The sequence below is a fragment of the Cucurbita maxima genome, unplaced genomic scaffold (assembly GCF_002738345.1).
Source record: "Cucurbita maxima cultivar Rimu unplaced genomic scaffold, Cmax_1.0 Cma_Scf00053, whole genome shotgun sequence".
Taxonomy (NCBI): domain Eukaryota; kingdom Viridiplantae; phylum Streptophyta; class Magnoliopsida; order Cucurbitales; family Cucurbitaceae; genus Cucurbita; species Cucurbita maxima.
Window position 1 is genome coordinate 71,435 of NW_019272069.1, and position 20,830 is coordinate 92,264.

Below are 20,830 nucleotides of genomic sequence, written 5' to 3' on the forward strand. Positions count from 1 at the left end.
GTTTGTTAACAAAATTGGTTAAATAATTATTAGTATTATCATGCAAGAAAAAAAAATGTTGTAAATGTATTTTTGGAAATTAAACATAAATTATCGATAGAGATTTATTTTAAGATAGTAATTAAAATGATATTTGTTTTTTTATTTCTTTTTTTGGTAACAGAAAAGGTTTGAAACTTTTAAATGATATATACTTTTAAACATTTTAAATTAAATGTTATATAGTTTTCATTTAATAAAAAATTAGCTTGCATTTGAACTCCATTTATAAACTTTAAAATATATTTATACGGTGTACTGTTCAACATGAAAATTATTATTATTTAACCAATTTTGACTAAACTTAAAATTTATTAGAAGTAACAAAAAAAAAAAAAAAAAAAAAAAAAAAAAAAAAAAAAAAAAAAGGTTATAATAGAGATTTCAGAAAAAAAATATACAAAATTTGAATAGTTGAAAATACATGTACTTGACCAAAATTATATTTGATTTTTTTTATTTTTTCTTTTAACTTGCTTTCCAAAAATTTATATTTATTTGTGTTTAGATTTGTTTAGCATTTTAAAAAATTAATGTATTTATTTTAAAATAAATCCGGTAATTCTGAGGTATTTATATTCTTAGATATTAATTACCAAAGTTTTCAAAAGTTTAGGTCCACAAAATAAACATTAATTTTGTATATCCTTACCAAATCTGAGCACAAAGCTTGTGCAGACAATAGGGAAGGAGAAAATGACATTATGCTAGGCTCAAGCTGCCAAGGGACACGAACAAACCAAACCCGCTCGGTTCAGATCAAACCGACCATTTTTCCTTGTCTATATCCTTAATTGCCAGTTCCATGCATCTCAATCAAGGAAGATGACTAATATCTGGAAGAAGGAAAAAGGGACTGTACGTTAGTTCATATGAAGTTGAAGCCCAACATTTCTGGAGTTAAGCCCCAAGTGAAAACAACTTTAAATAGAAACAAAACAGTTCTAAATACAATGGTACAGCACACATGGAGGGCTGAGGAGAAGAATGTCCACCATGAATTCCACCATGATCTAAACTTAACTTAGTAGTCGGCATTCTATAAGCGATTTGTCGAGTCTACGAAACTTTGCTTCTTGTAGTTGGCCCGTAATGCCTCCCTTCATCTGCTTGCCTCCTTACCACTCAGAATAATGTTCTTTATAGTCTATAAAGGGCCTCTCTCTGAAAAGTCAGGAAGGAGGCAAAGGGACGAAAGTCCGACAAAAGGCCGTACAGAGATCCAATCTTTCTAAGAAAACAACAGCGGTATTTCCTTAAGGAACTATATGACTTCCTAAACTATCCAGTTTGTACAAAACAGACAGTACAATATGATTTCCTCTACATGGTGAATATGATAGTGTATGTATACTTACATCCAAATGCAACCTTGAAAACTGATGTGATGATCAATGTTGGTGAAATCCACCATAATCAGATGCTGGTAAATTCGAAGCATGATTCGAGTAGTCTTCAATGCATGACAAGCCAAGCAGAATCAAATGGTTTGCATACGTTCAATCCAAGTACATCAGCATTGACTACGTCGAATGATTCAGAGAAACTAAGTCGACACAGAACAACTTCAGTGGACGTCCTAAAGAATTTAAAGTTTGAAGTCAAATGTCAAGATGGGGTTGAATTTTGATCTGAACATAATCCATATTTTCTCATCAGCTCAATGCTTTCTGCAATTGTGGAGCCAGCAGTGCCAACAAAACCAAGTGAAGCACAACTGCAAACAGTTTCCTCTATGTATAAGAGAATATCGGGTAATCTCTCAGAAGTACATTTGTCCTTCATATCATGAATTCTGCTAGGACCAAATGCACTGGATGTCGATCTCAAGCCATGTCCTACAGCCATCACTTTTTTCGATGCTCGTTGAACCAATTCATCGTGTTCTTTGAGTAAAAAGAGTTTGAAGTGATTTGAATCCATAGCCAGATGCCTTAAGTAGCTTCCAGTCCAATTCGATTCAGGAAGATCGGTCATCACGAAAACATGAACGGGTTTGTTACCATCCTGCAATATAGAGTCTAGTTTCTGTTCGAGGGCCATAAAAGTAGCGTTCCAGTGATTTTTGAACTGCCCATCTAACAATCTCAGTTGAGCACAAAGGAATGGAGCTTTTATGATCTTGTCAATATACTCTTTCCCTGCGCTCAAGATTTCTGGGACAAATGGTAGATACTCAATGCTTTTTATCAAAGAACTAATTCTTTGATCTCCACTAACTTCATGGATATCAATATACAGTTCTGAACCTTTGTATGGAGCAGTAAAAAGACTTCCAAACGACAAAACAGCAGCGAGTTCGGCTTTGGAATCAGGTCCAAGGGATCTATATACATCTCGACGACGTCTGACATATGACACATTCTTTTTCTTCTTAAGCTGTTCGCTAGGCTGAAAAACGTCTAATACTCCATCAACTTCACGATTTTTGTAAGTCCAAACTGTAGTTCTGCAATCTTCATCTACAGCATGTAAACATTTGTCTACATTTCCATCAAGCCCTGCTAGTAGACGACCACATTGCTTTAGGTTGTATTCATTGGAACAAACACTTTCCAGATCCACTCCACACCATAAGTATGCAAAGGTCCTAAAATCTATGGCCTTAATAGAAGAGTAAGAAGCTAACGATGAAATATCTACAATATCCGCCATTGAAACATACCTGCCACAGAATCGAAATTCATAGATTATGTCATAAAATATTACCACGACATTTTGCTAAATTACGAAAAAGAAAAAAAAAAAGAACTCCCAAACTTTGCCTTTTTGTTTCAATAATGTTCCTGATCTTTCAAAAATTGCAATATTACTCTTGACCATTCATAGAAGTTTCAAACCTGTTCTTGGAGTAGAAACTCGTTTGAACGTTGCATAACAATTGGGATTTGGAACGGTGTTGTGTTGTGGTCCCAATTTGGGATCCAAGAAATCCTCAAACTCCTACCGAGTCTCAATTTTCATTTAACATTCTAGCAAATTTCTACCAAGGTAGTTTCAACCTTTATGAAATGTAAATGATAATATTGCAACTTTTGAAAGAACGGGTCATTTTTATAACAAATAAAAAAGTTAGAGGTTTTTTTTTTTTTTTTTTAATATGTAATTTAGCCTTATTTTCTTTCATCTTCTTGTGAAATCAGAGTCACAAAAGAAAAGAATGGAAAAGTAAACTAAAGCTATATAGCTAGGATTGCTACCAGTTCATCAAAACGGTACAAGTATTTGATTTAGAACAAACTTCCATATCAATCTAGCAACCCAACAAACGGAACACTCATCAATCCAGATAAAAATCAAGACATCTGAAAAAAAAAAAAAAAAAATTACAAACCAAGGGGAAAATGATTACCTTCCATTCCGAAGAAGTTCAAGCATATGCTCCCAAACCGAAAATCGAATCTCACCAGGATCCGTAACTCTGAATTTCGGACAACTCCCGAGAGCTACGGCATGGTGATCCAGAATCGGAGGAACAACAAGAGTCCGGTTGAGAATCCCGGCCATGAGAATTGCATTCTTAAACTCAGAAAGCTGGTTGCTAAATCCGCTGTGAGGCGCGTAAAACAGAAATCTCTCCCCCAAATCTAAGATCCGGGAACTGCATTGGCACGAATTTGAAGTTGAGAATGCAGTCGAGGGCATGAAGGAAGAGTAGGAGGAGAACAGGTAGAGGAGAAAGAAGGAACAGAAGAGTAGAGCGAGAACAGGCAAAGAAAAACGTCGGTGCAGAAAATTGGATTTCTTCGAGTTCCATCCATTGATCGGAGATCTGCTCGAACCGAAAATCTTCATGGCTTTTCTCTCTGTTCAGAGCTTCTCTGCAACTGAGGTGAGATATTGAAAACGGGGAAAAACAAAGGAGATTGCAGTGTCGCGTTTCTCCATTAGTGTGAACCTTAAGGAATGGGCCTTTGGATATTAGTTGGGCTCACAATGGATCCATAGTGGGCCTGGATTATTGGCTGGGACCAATTTTTGGGCTAAAAACTTACAAAAAAAAAAAGAATTATCGATCCAATTTATGAGTTTGAAATGAATTTAAAAAAAAAAATTCTATAAATTACCTTTCTATAATTATAAGCACCTTGGAAGAGGAAAAATGTTAATTAAATATTTTAAAACTATTTTGAATTTTTTCTAATTTTTTAAAATCATTTATTCCTAGACATTAAATTATTTATTATTCTAAAAATTAAAATTAAAAATTTAGATAAGAAAGTTTTAAGTAATGTAAAAAATTACGCAAGTTGAAAATAAACTATTATCAATTCATTCATAATAAACCTATTTTGTATAATTATTAGTTTGCAATATCATATAATTTATAACATTAAATATTTTATGTATTAAACTTTTTAAGAGAAAATTCTATATTAAAAATTAAAAAATTAAAATTTAGATATAATAAATACATAAAAAAAAATATTATTTTCAAAATTTGCACTAAAACATAGATATCAAAATTGAGGGAGTCCTACTCTTACCTCACATAAATTAGTTCTCTATCAATATTCGCAATGGAAAAAAGAGGCATTACAATAAATATTTTCAACCAATCTCACCCGTTGCTGGCCTGATCAAACACACTCATTTCATCAAAATTATCAAGCAATTGATATTGACATTTAAAATACAAAAATTCACATGAAAAATAGAGAGTGAAGGGAAGCAAACAGCAAACCTCAAATGAGTTCCTCGTTCCTTTCCGAGCTTCGCAACGTGAAGCTTTTGGCTGTAAATGATTATTCGATGTCTCATGGAAGCAGCAAATTCAAGCCACTGCGTCCTCCTACCCTAGCCAAGAGTATTTGGAGGTGGTAAGGTTTGCAACTCTCATGGTCTTTGAACCGATTCCAAGCTAGCCACATTGCATAAAATGCATTATCTTGAGTTGTTCGATGAACACGACGGTCATTATCTCTTGGTTAACCTTGTTCTTCTACTACTACCGCTTAGGGTAGCTCTGTGACCTACTCTGCTTGGAACTCTATCAGGACTTGCTTCCTCCTCGTCGCTTGCTTCATCAGACCTCCATCTTGGAGCACCATTCGAATATTGAATATCAGCTGCAGAATCTCGTCCTCCTCCATGACTGAATTTTTTGGAACAGACAGTATAAACATAAATAATAAGAAAACTGAAAAAAGAAATGCAATGGTAGGACGAAATAGGTGTTTCTTACCTCGAAATGTCCATTGGATCATCTAAAGAAGAGATGTTCCAAGTTCCATTATCTTTAGTAGATCCATTTTCCTGCACTCCCCTTGAAGGAACATCTAATAAACCGAACTTGCGGTTGGGTGTATTATATGTAGGGTTAGCAGTTATCCTACGGGAATATGGAGAGGTATTCCGAACTTGGTTAGTAATTCCATTTTGCTCTTTATCCAGTGAGAGTTTCTCATGACTATTTGGAAGGAGCCTTGAACTTCTCGTGGCTTCTTCTGAGGGGGAAATATTCATAGCACTTGCTTGATGGAATCCGGAACTAAACATGTCCTGAAAATCTACACTCTTGTGTAGGCTATTTCCTATCTTTGGTACTCTTTCCTTACTACTAAATAGCCTTTTGTGAACCGATGGCGAGCCAAACTTTGCGATGTTATGATTCAATGTCCCACCTAGCCTTCCTGGAGTTTCGAAAACTGGGGGTTTGAGGATAAATTGACTGTCGTTTCTCTGTTGTGATACAGTAGACATATTAGTTGAGGGGATCAATATACCACTTAACTGCTGCTCCTGGACCCCAGATGGATCAGCATCTGATAACGATTCCACTTCGGAATTAACATCGACCGTGGGCAACTTCCCAGATTTTATTTCCAGCTGTTGGACTTCTGGTAGCAACTCCATGAATTTATCCTGTTCATTTGAGGCAATAAAATTAAATATCAAAAACTTATAAAAATAATAATAATGAAATAACAAGGCCAAGCATGAGTTGCGAACCCAGAAAGTACTATAAAAACATTTATGAAGGACCAGAAAAATCCACCTGTATTGATTTTGCAATTAAATATAGTATTGTTTAGATCGTGAGGTTAAAACTCACATTTAGATTTAGTGCCAAATGATTTCAATAAAATACTTCAACCTTTGTGGTTGAATATGTTAAACCACAACAAGCCAACAACAATTCAGAACCCATTCAACCGGAAACTTCTGGCGTTTAGATTACACTGAAAATTGTTTTCTAAAGAACATGCCTTCACCCCATGGCAAACAACCACCCAATAAAATAAACATGGTTCGGGAAACTTACAACCAATCCTGCTCGCCAGTGACTAGTCAATTTCATCCTGGATAAAACATCTTCATGAACAGAATTTTCAGAAAGATAGCCTTGTTCTGCTTTCTGAAGCAAGAGGTTTACTTGGTAGGCCTCAAGATATCGAAACCTCTGAAAGAATATACAGAAAGTCCTCATGATATGCCATCTCCGTGTGCAAAATAGATCTCAAGATGATAATTTAGTATGCATGCTTTAAATCGCAGACCAAAAGATGCCTAGAAATGACAGTGACTTAACTACGACAAAAAGTTAACAAATAAAACATATCTGTAAGCTAAACCATTAAGAAGAGACAAACTTCTTCGGAGCAAACAAAGCAATCTCTTCAGTCCATTAGTTGGAAAGGAACTGCTGAACATACAATGTAGGGAAAGAACTTAGAAAGAAGCAATAGTTCGGTTTGCTTTCGTTATTCTTCTTGATAGCTTATCTGGTTCCTTGTATTCCTTAAGTGATTAATTCCAATGGGATGGTTTCTTAAAAAGTCATAACGGGCAAATATAGAGATTACCTGAAGATAGTACACGAATAGGAGACTTCCAATAGTGGATGATGGATGTGCAGTGGACCACTCCAGCAAGCACTTGTGGAGATGCTTTTCCTCATTAGAACTCCATGGTAACTCAATCATTCTATCCACAAAGTTTCGACGGATACAAAGAAAACAAATTTCAGTCACCAATATTTTCATCCAATCCTCCCAGCTTTTAACTTTGCTTTGAGCATTACCAAATGCATCTTCATGTTCTTCATACTTTTTCCTCTCTCTTACCCTATTGCAGACCATTTTCTGGTACATAAATGCTTCGGTCAGGAGTGCACATTCCACTCTCACCCGGACACCAGTTACAGCTTCCACAAGTGAAACTGGGACTGACATACTGTCATGTCCTGACCACCTCAAAACCATAAGAGCTGTATCAGGATTTTTCCGTTCTAACAAAACTTGAGCAATCTTAGGATGTGTCGCTGGGCCTGAAATGTGAGGAAGAAGACGGCAGGCTTCCTATATAATATCATATTCAGGGAAAAGTAAGAAGTTAGCATGTGAAGAAGACAGTCATACATTACAAAAACGGCAAGAAATAGGCAGTCTGTAAATTTGAAACTAGAAAAACTCTAGAGTAACTAGATTAAACTATTGGCAGAAATTTAAAGGACTTGTCTCGCTCTAGTGCACATCAATGAGGGTGATACTATTTCATCCTTCACTTCAATATTAGAGTATACATGTTGGGTTAACTAGATCCCCACATGTAGGACAGTTTGTTAAACTAATGACTCGCCTTACCATGGGGTTCTGTCGAAGACATCGAAGTGAATTCATCAATTCAACCATTTGCACAACCACTATTATTACAATACAACGCCCAACCCTATCATTCATTTAGTAACCAAATGACTCAAAAGATACAAAATCCTTGGCACATCGCCAATGGCTTGAATCCATTCTCCCAAATTCCTTCATTGTTTGCATGATTTTACTTTTTTCAAAGAATAACTTGAAATTTTAGGGTCAGTACTAATTCATTGGTCTTGAACTAGAACCACAGTAAGACACATTCTAAATGAATCGTCTATCTCTCCTATCAAACATAGATCCCATGATTAAAAAGTTACACAGCAAATAACCATAAATCTTAGGTATTTGAATAAGTAATGCAAAACTGAAACTATAAGATGAAGACAAGCAGGAGAAAGATTGCACAGAAGTTACCTGCAGAGCTTCATCTGTATGATCATCTAGAAGATAAAAGACAAAGGATTCTAATAAAGAATGCCGTGTTATACTAAAAGAGGCTGCAAAATCCTCAATAATATGTCTCCATTTCTCGTCAGGCATTGTCCAATGGCGGTCAAACAAGTAATACAAAAGCTACCAAGATTAAGGAGAAAAAAAGAGGAATATATCTAGCCAATTATATAATTTATATGGGCAATGAAACAGATGTATCACTAAAGAAGGATACAATTGCTTTCTTTGCAACCAATACATCAGAACTTCCACGAAGAAAGAGGACGTCAACAGCAACTCGAAGATTTTCAAATGGGTAGCATCCTGAACTCCCCCCAATCTTAGATCTGAAGATTACTGGGGCCCCATCATTTTCCAGAGATGCAATTTCTAAACCATCCACTACATCTAGGGAGAACCACTGCTCTATATCAAGATTCCCCAGTGCATCCTCGATGAAGAGAGATCCATCCAGTCCAATGGAATCAGCAGAGTCATCTAAAGCATCAGGCCATGATTGCCGGATGGCAGCAGATTTCCTTTCACGAACAGCAGTAAGCCATGATGTGAAGCTAGAATGGCGGGACCTGACATTCTCCAAAAACTGATGCCTTATGCACCACATCATAATCTCCATGTGCTGGTAAAAGAAATTGTAACCAAAAAGTATTTTAACATGAAGACTATCGTGAGAAAAGGGACACTAGTTACAGCAGGATGGTCTAAAATTCCAATCTCCCAACTCCTTGGTAACCCTCCATGGGACATATAGATCTACCAGTAACTGAATTGCAAACATTTACTATTTAAAAGTGGGGAAAAAACAGAAAGCTAAGAGAATAATCTAATTTTACCTTCATAATCTGTTTTCTAAACCTAGAAAATTTATGGCAAAAGAAAATAAAAACTATCATTCAATGCCAATGGATGAGAGTCTAGTTTCTACAGATTATAAATTCCTATGTTTACTTATCCAACGATAATAAATTTGATAGAAACCATCTACGTAGTCGACATAAATGAAGAGTGATAAAATGATAAACATCACACATGCAACCTCCTGGATGATTTATCATTGCCAGATGCTAACCGGTAATAAAGTTCTTTTTCCTTCTTCACTAAGGAATGTCAATTTTAATATTTTTCAGTCGTGTGAATGGAAATATTGAATACAGAGTTGTGATAATATCTTTTCATCAAAGGAAGAAAAGAGAAACCAATTTTGGGTAAGGCTATCTTTGTTTTTCTCAAGTTGGAGAACATCTTAGCATATCTACTGAGTTAGCATGTTTCCATTCAGTATTCTCCAACTGATCAGAAAGCAGATCTACTAATTAACAAAGCCATATATCAGGATTCAGTGACATTAACTATTAAAATGACATTTAAGTTAATTGAAGGCCAGCACATATTTCATTTAAGGACAGCCAAGAACTATGTCCTAATGTAAAGCAGAAAACTATGGAGATTGATAACCGTAATGCTACCAAAGATATTGAACCTGCTTGATCTTCAATATGCCCTCATGAAGATTGTGCAGGTCCTCAAGCTGTGCTGAATGAGAGCTTCTAAATGATGAGTCTAACACTTCTAGCACATTGGATATGCCAGCAAGCAGCACCGAAAACTTAAGTAGTAGGCTCATCCTAGACCTCATTCCCTCTACACCAGAGTTATCTAAAATGAGATGGAAAGTATACATATAAGCTTATAAGTATTCAGTATGCAGACCAAGCTAAGATACAAGAAATCAAAATCTTCAAGATTTAGCTTACATATTACTTGAAGTTCTGTAATAATATTCCTGGAGGCCCGCTTACACCAATCCTTCACAACCACTTCATCCAACAAAAATGCAATTACAGGATCACTTGATACAGCACTCTCATCCATACAAACATCTGTAACATCTGAGAACTTATTGTAAAGGAATCATGAACTTTAAACATTAGATTAAACACAAGTTAACAAAGTAAGATGATAAGCGTATTTCTTCAAAACGGATTGCAACTTTGTTAGATTGTTTAAGGCCTCCCATGCAAAAGAAAATAAAGAGAGAGAAGCAACAAGTGTTTCACGGTAGGGTGAAAAGAGGACAATATAAGAACTGGATGGCATATACGTGGAACCCTAGCACATTAGTCAAACTGATAAGGATACAGTGACAGATTAAAGAAACTAAGTTGTTTTCCAGCGCAATATCAAATAAGGAGTACAAGCGTTGAACATCTGTAGTTATTCTATTCTCCCCATCTTCCTCAGGAGGATTCTGCTTGGAATTCTTGGGAATGAGACCAGCTTCAACACACTCATAAAAGAGACGAAGACGTATTCTAGCACTGGTTTTTGGAACTGGGACTCGGCATATTGGACAAATATCACACCGTTGGCAACATTCTTCACACAGAGAGGCATGCCCACATGAATTCGACACAAACTGAACATCCCGTCCACAGCTTCTCAAGTCTCTTGTAGCTCGACAATGCTCAACTTTTGCTTCATTGCATAACTCGATCAGATCAATAGATGCCAAATGTTTCAGCGCTTCCTAGATTGAAAAATATAATCAAAACAGTTAGGAGCGGGAAAAAAAAAAAAAAAAATCTACCACCTAATAAACAGACTAATTAAAAATCANAAAAAAAAAAAAGTCTACCACCTAATAAACAGACTAATTAAAAATCAACGTCTAACAGGATAAGCATCATTTTAATGAATACAATGCCATCAACCAGTCAAATCCACAAACACAAACGTTCAAAAGGCAGTCAATAATTTTTAATAATATAACAACCACAACAACCATTAAAGCACATAACTAGTAAAACTTTAAGCAAAAGTTGCTCTACACTCTACAGCAGCAACTCCAGAAGAGAAATGCTTCCGGAAAGAAAAATCAAAGCACAAAAAAACATGAACTCTCCACATGCTAACCAAATAGCTAGGGTTTCCCTATCAAGCATTATAACATAAACGCATCAACTAGTAGAAAGAAACGAGTACCTGTACTGCTCGACTACTGTAATCAGGTCGCAGAGACGAAGAAGTGGAGGCTGAAGCAGCCCTGCCATTAGTATATGTCGAAGGAACGGCGTGACCGTCGATTTGCCTGTCCATTGAGAGGGAGAAGAAGCAAACAATATCCCCGAACGTTGAGGACAAAGAATGATAGTGAAGAAGTTGAAGCTAGGGCTTGTCAATGGAGGACGCCATTATAGATGTTTGAAGGTTTTGAAGCTTCCAAGTTCCGCATACAGGAAAATTGAAAAGCTTCTCCAACGGGGGAGAGGAGAAAATAAATGTTCTTTTTTTTTGTCGAACAACAAAATATAAATGGGCCGGGTTCAAACTAATTCATATTTTGGGCTTCGACGTTTTATGCACTTGGCCCAATGATATTAATTAAAAAAACATTCTCAATCATAATAATAATAATAATAATAATTAATAATAATTATCTCACATTTCTTTTTTTAATTGTGGAGTTTATTTCATTACAAATGTGTTTCCAAATAAATATTTGGAATATTTTCCGTCAATTACTTTAAAGTCTTTTCTTTTCTATAAATAAATCCAATTTTATAAAATACTTTTTTCGGTTATTAATTTTTTTTAAAAAAAATCATTGAATATTTTATACTAAAAACACTTTAAATTATTAATTTTCTAAAATTACTCATAAAAATTAATTTATTGAATAATTATCAAAATTAAAAAATCAACCATGTAATTTCACCGATCATATTACTACGCGAACAAAAATATCTTAGTTCTTTTTTATTTTTTGAGTTTATAAAAATTGGGTTTGTTTTCTCACTATTTATTTACAAAAAAAAAAAAAAAAAATCATATTAAACGTCTAAATTCATATTAATTAAAAAAAATAGAAATAAGTTTTTAATTTTTTTTCTTTTATTCAAAACTTAACTTGAATTTTAAAACATTAGTATAAAATGAAATAGCGTGGTAAAACATTTTCACTCAAATAATAAATTTAAAAAAAAAAAAAGAAAAAAAACTCTCAAGGGGTTTAAGGATGATAAATTTTAAAAATTTTAAAACATAATTAAAACTTATAATTAAATAGTATAATTACAAGAATTTTTAATCAAAATTAATATATTCATAATAGTACGTAACAATTTGTAAAAATTTAATCACCAATTTAAATTTTTAATAAAAAAATAATTATTTCTATTATTTAATGATTTAGATTTTCTTGGTCTATAAACATATTAAATTTTTAGTCACTTTATTAGTACAATAAATTTCATTAAATATTTATATTAATTTTACGGTATAGACTAAACTATTCTAAATTTTAAAATACAGAAATTATATTATTATATATTAAAGTTTACGTATTAAATTATTAGAAGTAAATAGACTCGCACCAAAATTTATTTTCACAAAAATAACATTAAAATAAATGTGCGAGCATATTGGAAAAATTACCAATTTACCCTCATTATAGTGAATTTTGGTAAATGCCACTAAACGACAAAAAAATAAAGGAAAAATCAGCATCAACGCGTCACCTGTCGGCTGTTGTGACCTCTTTTCCTACCAAGCACATGACGCTCCCTTTTGTAATTCACGAAATTAAATAGCCATCATGAGGGTATTATGGTCATTTCACTCTCTCGAATTTTAGGGAAATGCCAGAGTTTCAGAATTTTCTGCCTTTGTGTGAAAGGAAAAGTCACATAATAATTAATTAATTATCAATCATATTCTAATATCATTTCTTTATAAGATTTGAAATGACAAAAATACCCCGAGATCGAGTCGAAAGATCTTCGATTTATTTGAGCGTTGAAATCAAATTGAAAATTTATTTTAGGTGTCCGATCGGGGATGAGATGGTATTTCTACCCCATCCCTCACTTCAATCCTAAACTCGACTCGTTCATATTCTTAATAAAGTTTTTATAAAATATATATATATATATATATATATATATATATATATATATATATATATATATATATATATATATATAGATGTTTTAACATTTATATTTTTGGGCAGGGACAAATCTAGGATTGATGGGGACCGAGGCAAGGATATGTCCTCGTCCCGGTGAAATTGAAATATCTTATCTTTTAAAAAAATTAGTATATTTATTATAATTTTTTTTTATTATTATTATTATTGAATTCAAGCTTTTATTGTTTAATGAGATGAGTTAGATTCAAATTAATGGCAATATCGCTTTTTTAAGTTAAATACCTAATAATTGTCTTTAATATTTTAAAATTTTTAATTTTATCTCTAATGTATTAAAATTTATTAATTAAGAAAAATTAAAATTTATTAGACTGACCCAATCGTAACAAAAATACGAGGGGACATATTGCCCCATCTTAACATCCTCTGGATCATGGCTCGTAAACATTATATGCTTGAGGTATCATAAAATAAGAATGTATAATACAATTCGTGATATACTATCATTCTGACTATGACTAACATTCTTAGTATTGTGATTTAATGTCATATCACCATATCATGACGTGAATCACATACATATAAAACCAGTATTGCAAATAAGCTAGAATCTCGTAGTCATAATTCATAACATGCTTCATACTATAAATATATAACATCATATATCTTTACATGGCGTGTAGAGTCTAACAGTAAGTTTATTTACACTGATTCTTGCATGTAAATCTAACGATTTTAAAATGAAATTATAAAGAATAGTAATTTGATTCAGTTAATGAAACTCCAACTAAGTCAATATCAATGACATGTCGTGTTTGGTTAGGCTTTGTTGATTTTATCAGAAAAGAAAATAGGGTTGAAGGGTTCATTAATTAGTAAACCTCCGGTGTTGGTAAGGTCAAAACCGTGGTCGTTCGTCTCCAATTTGTCGATCGATAAGATATTTGAGATTGACCATCCAACTGGGTTGGTTTGACCTTGAAAATGAGTTAGTTGTTTGCGCGAGTCACCTTCTTCTAGGCTTCACCGGACATTCCTGTTCAAATATAGGTCAGACGTACTTGTAATGATTCCCAATGATCTATATGACCACTTAGTTTTACATTGCCATAATATTGTTCTATGAAAGCGAGTGAGTAGAAGTTCAACCCAATTTTTTTTTGGTGTCATAGGGGAGGGATTGACCTATCTAAGGTATATTCAGTCTTACCGGCATGGACCCACTGATTTCATGAAGGGTTCAGATGATTCTTTTATTCTTACACGTAACGTAAATCATCGCATGTACGGTCCAATTAATTATAAGAGAATCAATAGATTCCTTCTCAGGAGCGATTCATCTTTTTCCTCGACACGCTCCAAGTGTTCTAGTTCCCCATCTTCCTCGCCATTTAAATTACTATAACTATCAATTTAACATTTTTTAAAAAATACACCTCATATAAATAAATAGCTGTTTTTATTGGTGAAGCTCATATTAATGCCAAATTAAGGTAGTTATTATTTTCAAGATTTTTCCCATTTTTGAAAATTAATTGTGACTTCTATTGCATCTCAGTTCATAGACACGTGTCTAGAATTTTTGTAAACAATGTGAATAGTTTCGTTTGGACTTATTTACCCCTGATGTAATTTGAAATTTACAAATATACCCCCAAATTCAACAATACCGCTTTTAAAGATTCTTCATTTGTTTGATTGTTCAAAGTCTTTGATTTTAACGAAATTCACAAATATACTCTCTTATTTTCCTATCCATTCACCCCTTCAATGCATATATTCTCCAATAAATAATAATAATAATAATAATCATCGTGGGAAGATTCATAATTTTTAAAATTATTTTTAATCGACTCACCTTGGAATATTTACTCAATATATTTAAAATTTTAAATTTAAAACATGTTTTGAAAAAAATTATCATATAATTTTTATAATATTTTATATTTATATTTTGTATTTTTTCGTTCTCAATTTAATAAAAGAAAAATTAATGTATATTTTAATTATTAATTTATTAACATATTCTAAATTCTAAATTATTTTTTTCCCTCTAGGTTGTTTTGCACTTTTATCTTATCCCTTCTTTTTTATTATTATTATTATTATTTTTTCGTACGTACTCTTAAAAAATAATTATAGGCTTTAGCTACCCATTTATAATCTTTGGTAATTTTTTTTTTCTTTTCTACCTAATTTATCCTCGCCATCTGAACAACCTAACCCTATAAGTAAAAATTCAAGCTCGATTGAGGTCCGAGTCCAACGAACCTAAGACACTATCTGAGGCTAGATCGTGGTGATTCAACCTTATATAGCCAAATCAAGGGGTCAAACATAGAATTTGACTCATCAAATCAAAATTTGGCTTGAACTTGGATAGATATATAGATTATATATAGATTAGTTTAGTGAATATTAATTATTTAATATATATATTGATATAAGTTTTATTTAATATCCTTTTATTACTTATTAATTTTTATGATTTTACTACTAAAACTCTAAAATTTTAATTAATTATTGACTAGTATAAACTTAATTCATTTAATTTTAATCCTTACAGATTTGGTGGTTGTTTAGCATAGGTTAAATTAAATAAATACCCTTAAAATTATTGAGTTAACTTATTACACAATACTGAAATTATTGCTATTATATATACTTTTTTTAATTTAGAGATATAATTTTGATATAAAATTAAAAAAAATTAAAAGGTATTTAAAACATTTTTGGTCCAAATAGTAATTTAGTCAACAAAATTTACTACAAACCTAATTTGTCATTGTAATTTCAAAATTGGAAAGCTTAGGTTCAACAATTGTTTTAAATATTTTCAATAAAAATGTTATTCTATGGTATGTTTTTTTTATTTAAAAAAAAAATTTATATTAATTACAAATATGTTTTCTTTTTTATTATATACTTTAAGAGTTTTCCATTAATCACTTGAAGTGATTTTGAAATAATATATATATCTTTTTAGAGTTTATTTTAAACAAATTTTAAATTAAATTAATATTAGTAATTTTAATTTATTAAGATTTAAAACGTCATGTTAAACTTACTTTAAATTATTACTTTTTTAAAGAATAAATAAGGAAAATTTTATTTTAAAAAAATATTTTTTAAAATGTATAAAATAATCTAGTCACTTTAAATTCTATTAAAATTCACTGTAAATTATTCATTTATCTTATAAAGCAAGCAAACAATGAAAAAAAGATGAAAGTAAAAAAGAAAAAAGAAAAAAATTAATAAAAGCGATTAAATTACTGAAAAGGGCGTGATCATCGTGGCATGTAATAGAATAAATTACAGAGGCACCTTTATCTATCAATACAAAAACTGGAGGGGTAAAATCGTAAATACGCATGGCGTAAAACTGTGGACGCAGAACGAACTTAGCTGCGACTCTGCGTTCCTCGTTTAAGTTAGGCGAGCACGAAGCCCACTACAAATTTCACCCCAAAAGAAACTTGGTCTCTCTCTTTTCTCTTCTTCTTTCTTCGTCTCCTCCGGTCGCGGCGGCTCTGCCGATCTCCGGGGACCATTTCTTTTCAGGGCTCATTGATCTCGACAAGCCGCGAAGTTTGTTTTAGAACGTTTTGTAGATACAGATTGTGAAGGTGGTTTCCAAGAAGAAGCATTCTTTGTCTTACGACGTTTTGTAGGTGGAGATTGTGGAAGTTGTGGATTTCCTATGGCTACTGGACCGGTTAAGTCTCAGCCTTTGCACAACTTCGCTCTGCCTTTTCTGAAATGGGGTGGGAAGAACCAGACCAACAGCAATCACCGCATTCGTCGGGCAATCGGCAGCGGCGGCGGTGACTCATCGCATGCCGTCGATCATTCCGAACCAGAGTCTGAAGCTGACTCTAAGCTTCAACTTCGAGGTGGATCGCGCACCGCTCGGAACAGATTGGCGTTTTCGCCATGTTCACTGGGAGATAAATTTGCGAAGCATTCTGAAGGTGAGGTTGGAGATGAAGTTGTTAAGGAGCAGAAGCAGGAAGGGGAGGAGGCCGAGGGGGAGGAAATAGTGCAGAAGCCTTGGAATCTCAGGCCGCGGAAGGGGCCGTCGTTGAGAGGCTTTGGTGATTTGAAGAATGGAGGAGACTTTCAAGAACCGGACGGGGCAGTTTCATCCGCTGCTGGTGCGTCTCAGCAAGGGGAGAATCCGCAGCCGAAATCGCTCCGGTTGCGGGGATTTACAGAGTCGCATAGGATAGAGAAGAAGGAGAAAAGAAAGTTCTGGATCGCTCTGTCGAGGGATGAGATTGAGGAAGATATATTCATCATGACTGGATCTAGACCTTCTCGGCGGCCGAAGAAGAGACCTAAGAATGTTCAGAAGCAACTCGATGTACGATTTTTCCTGAAATTTTCTTACCATTTCTTCTCTGCTTGGTGATACTGAAGTGGTTTCATTATTCTCTTTTTCGATTCTTAATTTCTCGATCGTCTCTCAGACTGTGTTTCCTGGACTGTGGTTGGTCGGAGTCACTGCGGACGCCTATCGTCTCTCGGATTCTCCAGCCAAGGTACTTCAAAGACTTTCTTCTTGCTCCGATTGAATTCTGAACACGACGGTGCATTAATATTTCCTCATTTATTTCATTTCGTTTGTCAAACTTGACAAACCTGAGATTTTTCGTTTTCCCACATGTTTTTGATTTTTGTGGCTGCAGAGATAGACACGATCACGATAATTTATTTAATCTTCGAAGCTGGAATAGTTTTCCTCGCCTGCAATGATTCGGACCTTTGTTGGAGGTATACTGTTTTTACTTCTAGGAAGAAGAAACGAGGTTACGATTCATTGACCACATTGGAAATCCAAATTGTCTATGCTGTTGTTCCCCCTTGTGTAATAATCTCTATGGTCCGTTGCAAGAGCAGGTTCTAATGTTAGTCATCTGACTCTGTAATTTCATTATGTAACATGAAAGTAAAGTAAAGTAGGTTGAATTGAATCTTATTATTACAAGGTTTTGTTATTAAAGCCTTTTGTGATATAGTCTGGAATTTTACTGCTCATATGAACAATTCTTATTAGTTGATCAGTTATAATGTTTCACAGGCTTCCCTAGATTGCTTGGGGGCAGATTATCAAGAGCTTGTTTTCTTTTGCAATTTCTATAGCTTGTACCTGTCTGTGCATTCTTTTTTCAGGTAGAACTTTCATTCAAATGCTTCAATAATATGCTGAAAAAACATTCTAGTTCTGCATCATTTAAATCTTTGGGATCTCTGGATATCTGAGCATTAGTTTTGTGATGTTTTCAATGTTCATATTTTCTCTTGAAAGACCCTCGCATTGCTTGCCTTTTTCTTTTTCATCCTTCCTGTTACTCAAATCTGTGGGTTTGCCCAACTGAGGTAAGTGGGTCTAAGAGTTCCATAATTTGGGTCTGGCCTTTTGTTCTTTATTCTGTTTTGTTTGAATGTATATGAGAGGCTAGGCTGCTTCCGTATGATAATTTCATTCTCTTTAGATCTAAAGGATACTGTTGTACATGAAAATTTCCTCACGAAGATTTTTCTTGTCTCAGTTGAACACATTTGTTTATCATTGATCTAAAATCTACCATGTAGTTTTGCACGACTATCATTCATATTGTCTCTCCATGATTTTGGTGACATTTCTCAGCTTGGGTCTATTCTTCTTCCTTGAGAAATCTTAATCCCTTACATAGTAGCGATTAAGGTCGATCGGGATGACTTTTTTAGTGCTTAAAAAAGTATTTTAAGCAATTATAAGGTCATTCCAAACTGGTCCTGAATCTTTCCATGATTGATAATGAGAAATTGATACTTATATTGCATGATTTGCTTCATTTTGTTAACTTTTCAAGTTGGGTCCAACCATGAATTAAAATTTCAATCCTACGAGTAGTAGCTTCTTCTCCTTTGTTCCTCCATATCTGCAAATCATGCCGACCCAGTTTCCGAAAACGAACTGTCTCCTCTATGTTTTTTTAGAATTCAAGGACACAATTGTGTAAAACCTAGGGCATAGATATGTTGATGAAAGGTCGTAATTTCTCCTATGCTTATGCTAGTATTCGTAACTTTTCTGTTCATCTAGAATTAAAATGTTTTGCGCGTTTCTTCGTCTTAGCTGCAGCTGAATGTTGTCACTCTTGAAGAACGAAAGGGTAACTTCTAAATCAGTCTCTGTGTGAGTGTGTTTAGTAAGCTGGTTAGTTGGTAGAGTTTTCAGTTTCTGATCTTTAAGTGCCATTGTTTGATATGGAAGCAAGCCTGCGTGGTTCTTTACTCCTTGATCAGATTGGTCTTTTCTTGAATACACATGTTCTTCTTAGCTGATGACTGTAGACTCCATTATTGACCTTTGGAATTTAATAAGCTTCTTGCTATGATATTGTATCTGTAGAAATGGTTTAAAAATTTCATGAATTGATTTTTCTTGATATGCTGGCCTTAAGATGTGTACGAAATAGAATTCAGGTCTTTTAGTTGTTTTTAACAGGTAATTGTTGGGTGTTGATAAGAAAGTTCCTAGGTTGGAAGTCAAATTTGAGTTAAAGTATTTTAATAATTGTATCTATTTAATCTAGACCTGGTCCTGTTTAATTGTTTTTTTTAAAAAGAAATTTGAAAATTTGAACTGTGATTTTCATCAAATTAATTATTTAACCACATCCATTTATTGTTCGATACCTAAACTTATGAAAGTAGGTTTGGACTATATAATGTTTTTCCCTTTAATTTTTTTAGTAAAATTATGCTACAATATTGTGACCAAAGATATTTACAAGATTGGTCCATTTGTACTTGTATCATAGTTTAGGTATAGGTTAAGGTTTGTTAATTTTGCACGTAAAATGAAGTTAAAATGAAAAAAGTTTGATTTACCCTTTGATTTTGATCTTTATTATTGTTTTTTTAGTTTAACATTTATGACAATCTAATATTGTGATGGGTCTCCTTGATCTTTCCAGTTATAAATTATATTTTTAGAAATTATATTTTGAGATTATTAGTGAATGTGTTTCTTCATGTTGTGAGTAGTTCGGGACTCTACAAATTTTGTATTGAAAATTAGTTTGTTTAGTATTATTGAGGTAATGCTAGCACGATGGGTGATCTCGAAGTCGTTGGAAGAATCAAGAAACCCAACTACAACAGTTATGAATGATTTCCTATCTACGAGGACAAGACCTTTGAGAGGTCGTTGGTGAAAGCGAAACTACGTCGCCAGAGTAGAATCCTAATGGCGCCTTGCACAAATGGAGGATCAAAGCATGTAAAGCAATGATCGCATTGAAGACTATAGTTGAAGAAGAGATGTTGGAGCACATTCGGGATGACAAGAAACTAAAAGAAGCATGAGATATGTTTCTGACGCTTTTCTCAAATAAGAACTATACAAGATTGCAACGGCTGTTATCAATCCCACAATGTGACATGACGATCAAGTCAATTTGTCAGGAGATTACTGAACTAAATTCAAAGTTTGTTATCAAAGAAGCTCGAATGAAGAGTATTATCATCCATGGATTGCAACTAGAATATAAAAATTTTATTGTTGTTGTATAATAATGTCTCACTCAACAATTACTGGTAGAGTTTGAAAATTTGCTAGCTAGACAGGAAACTATGGCTAAGTAAATGAGAGGTATCACACCGAAGTGTGAAGAAGAAATGCTCTCACAAGTAAAGTCGGAGCAACAATAAGTTGCCCACCAGGAAGAAGTTGCCAAGTAACTGCACAACTTTAGAGAACTTAAAAGAACGACAACAAGAGTTCCCAAAGAAAAAAATTTGAAGACATTTGCTACAG

General features: G+C 33.7%; 3 protein-coding genes across 4 annotated transcripts; 1 reads left to right on the top strand and 2 right to left on the bottom strand.

Moving 5' to 3' along the window:
* Nucleotides 1–650: 650 nt before the first annotated feature.
* Nucleotides 651–4,056, bottom strand: LOC111471493 (O-fucosyltransferase 30). 2 transcript variants are annotated; one of them, XM_023117200.1, is made up of 3 exons: nt 3,392–4,056; nt 1,398–2,704; nt 651–875 (listed from the first exon to the last, which is right to left on the bottom strand). In XM_023117200.1, the coding sequence occupies exons 1-2, from the start codon at nt 3,832–3,834 to the stop codon at nt 1,648–1,650; spliced, it is 1,500 nt and encodes a 499-aa protein (XP_022972968.1). In that variant the 5' UTR covers nt 3,835–4,056; the 3' UTR covers nt 651–875; nt 1,398–1,647. The 2 variants fall into 2 exon arrangements, with proteins under 2 accessions (XP_022972968.1, XP_022972969.1); XM_023117201.1 differs by having other exon boundaries at nt 1,035–2,704.
* Nucleotides 4,057–4,479: 423 nt separating this feature from the next.
* LOC111471507 (E3 ubiquitin-protein ligase HOS1-like) lies at nt 4,480–11,356 on the bottom strand. Its single transcript, XM_023117214.1, has 10 exons — nt 11,073–11,356; nt 10,230–10,617; nt 9,845–9,979; nt 9,571–9,746; nt 8,305–8,709; nt 8,052–8,210; nt 6,846–7,340; nt 6,305–6,442; nt 5,225–5,904; nt 4,480–5,134 (listed from the first exon to the last, which is right to left on the bottom strand). Exons 1-10 carry the CDS (start codon nt 11,184–11,186, stop codon nt 4,957–4,959), a joined length of 2,868 nt encoding a protein of 955 aa, XP_022972982.1. The 5' UTR covers nt 11,187–11,356; the 3' UTR covers nt 4,480–4,956.
* Nucleotides 11,357–16,462: 5,106 nt separating this feature from the next.
* LOC111471528 lies at nt 16,463–18,156 on the top strand. Its single transcript, XM_023117242.1, has 3 exons — nt 16,463–17,386; nt 17,493–17,564; nt 17,712–18,156. Exons 1-3 carry the CDS (start codon nt 16,724–16,726, stop codon nt 17,715–17,717), a joined length of 741 nt encoding a protein of 246 aa, XP_022973010.1. The 5' UTR covers nt 16,463–16,723; the 3' UTR covers nt 17,718–18,156.
* The last annotated feature ends 2,674 nt before the right edge of the window (nt 18,157–20,830 follow it).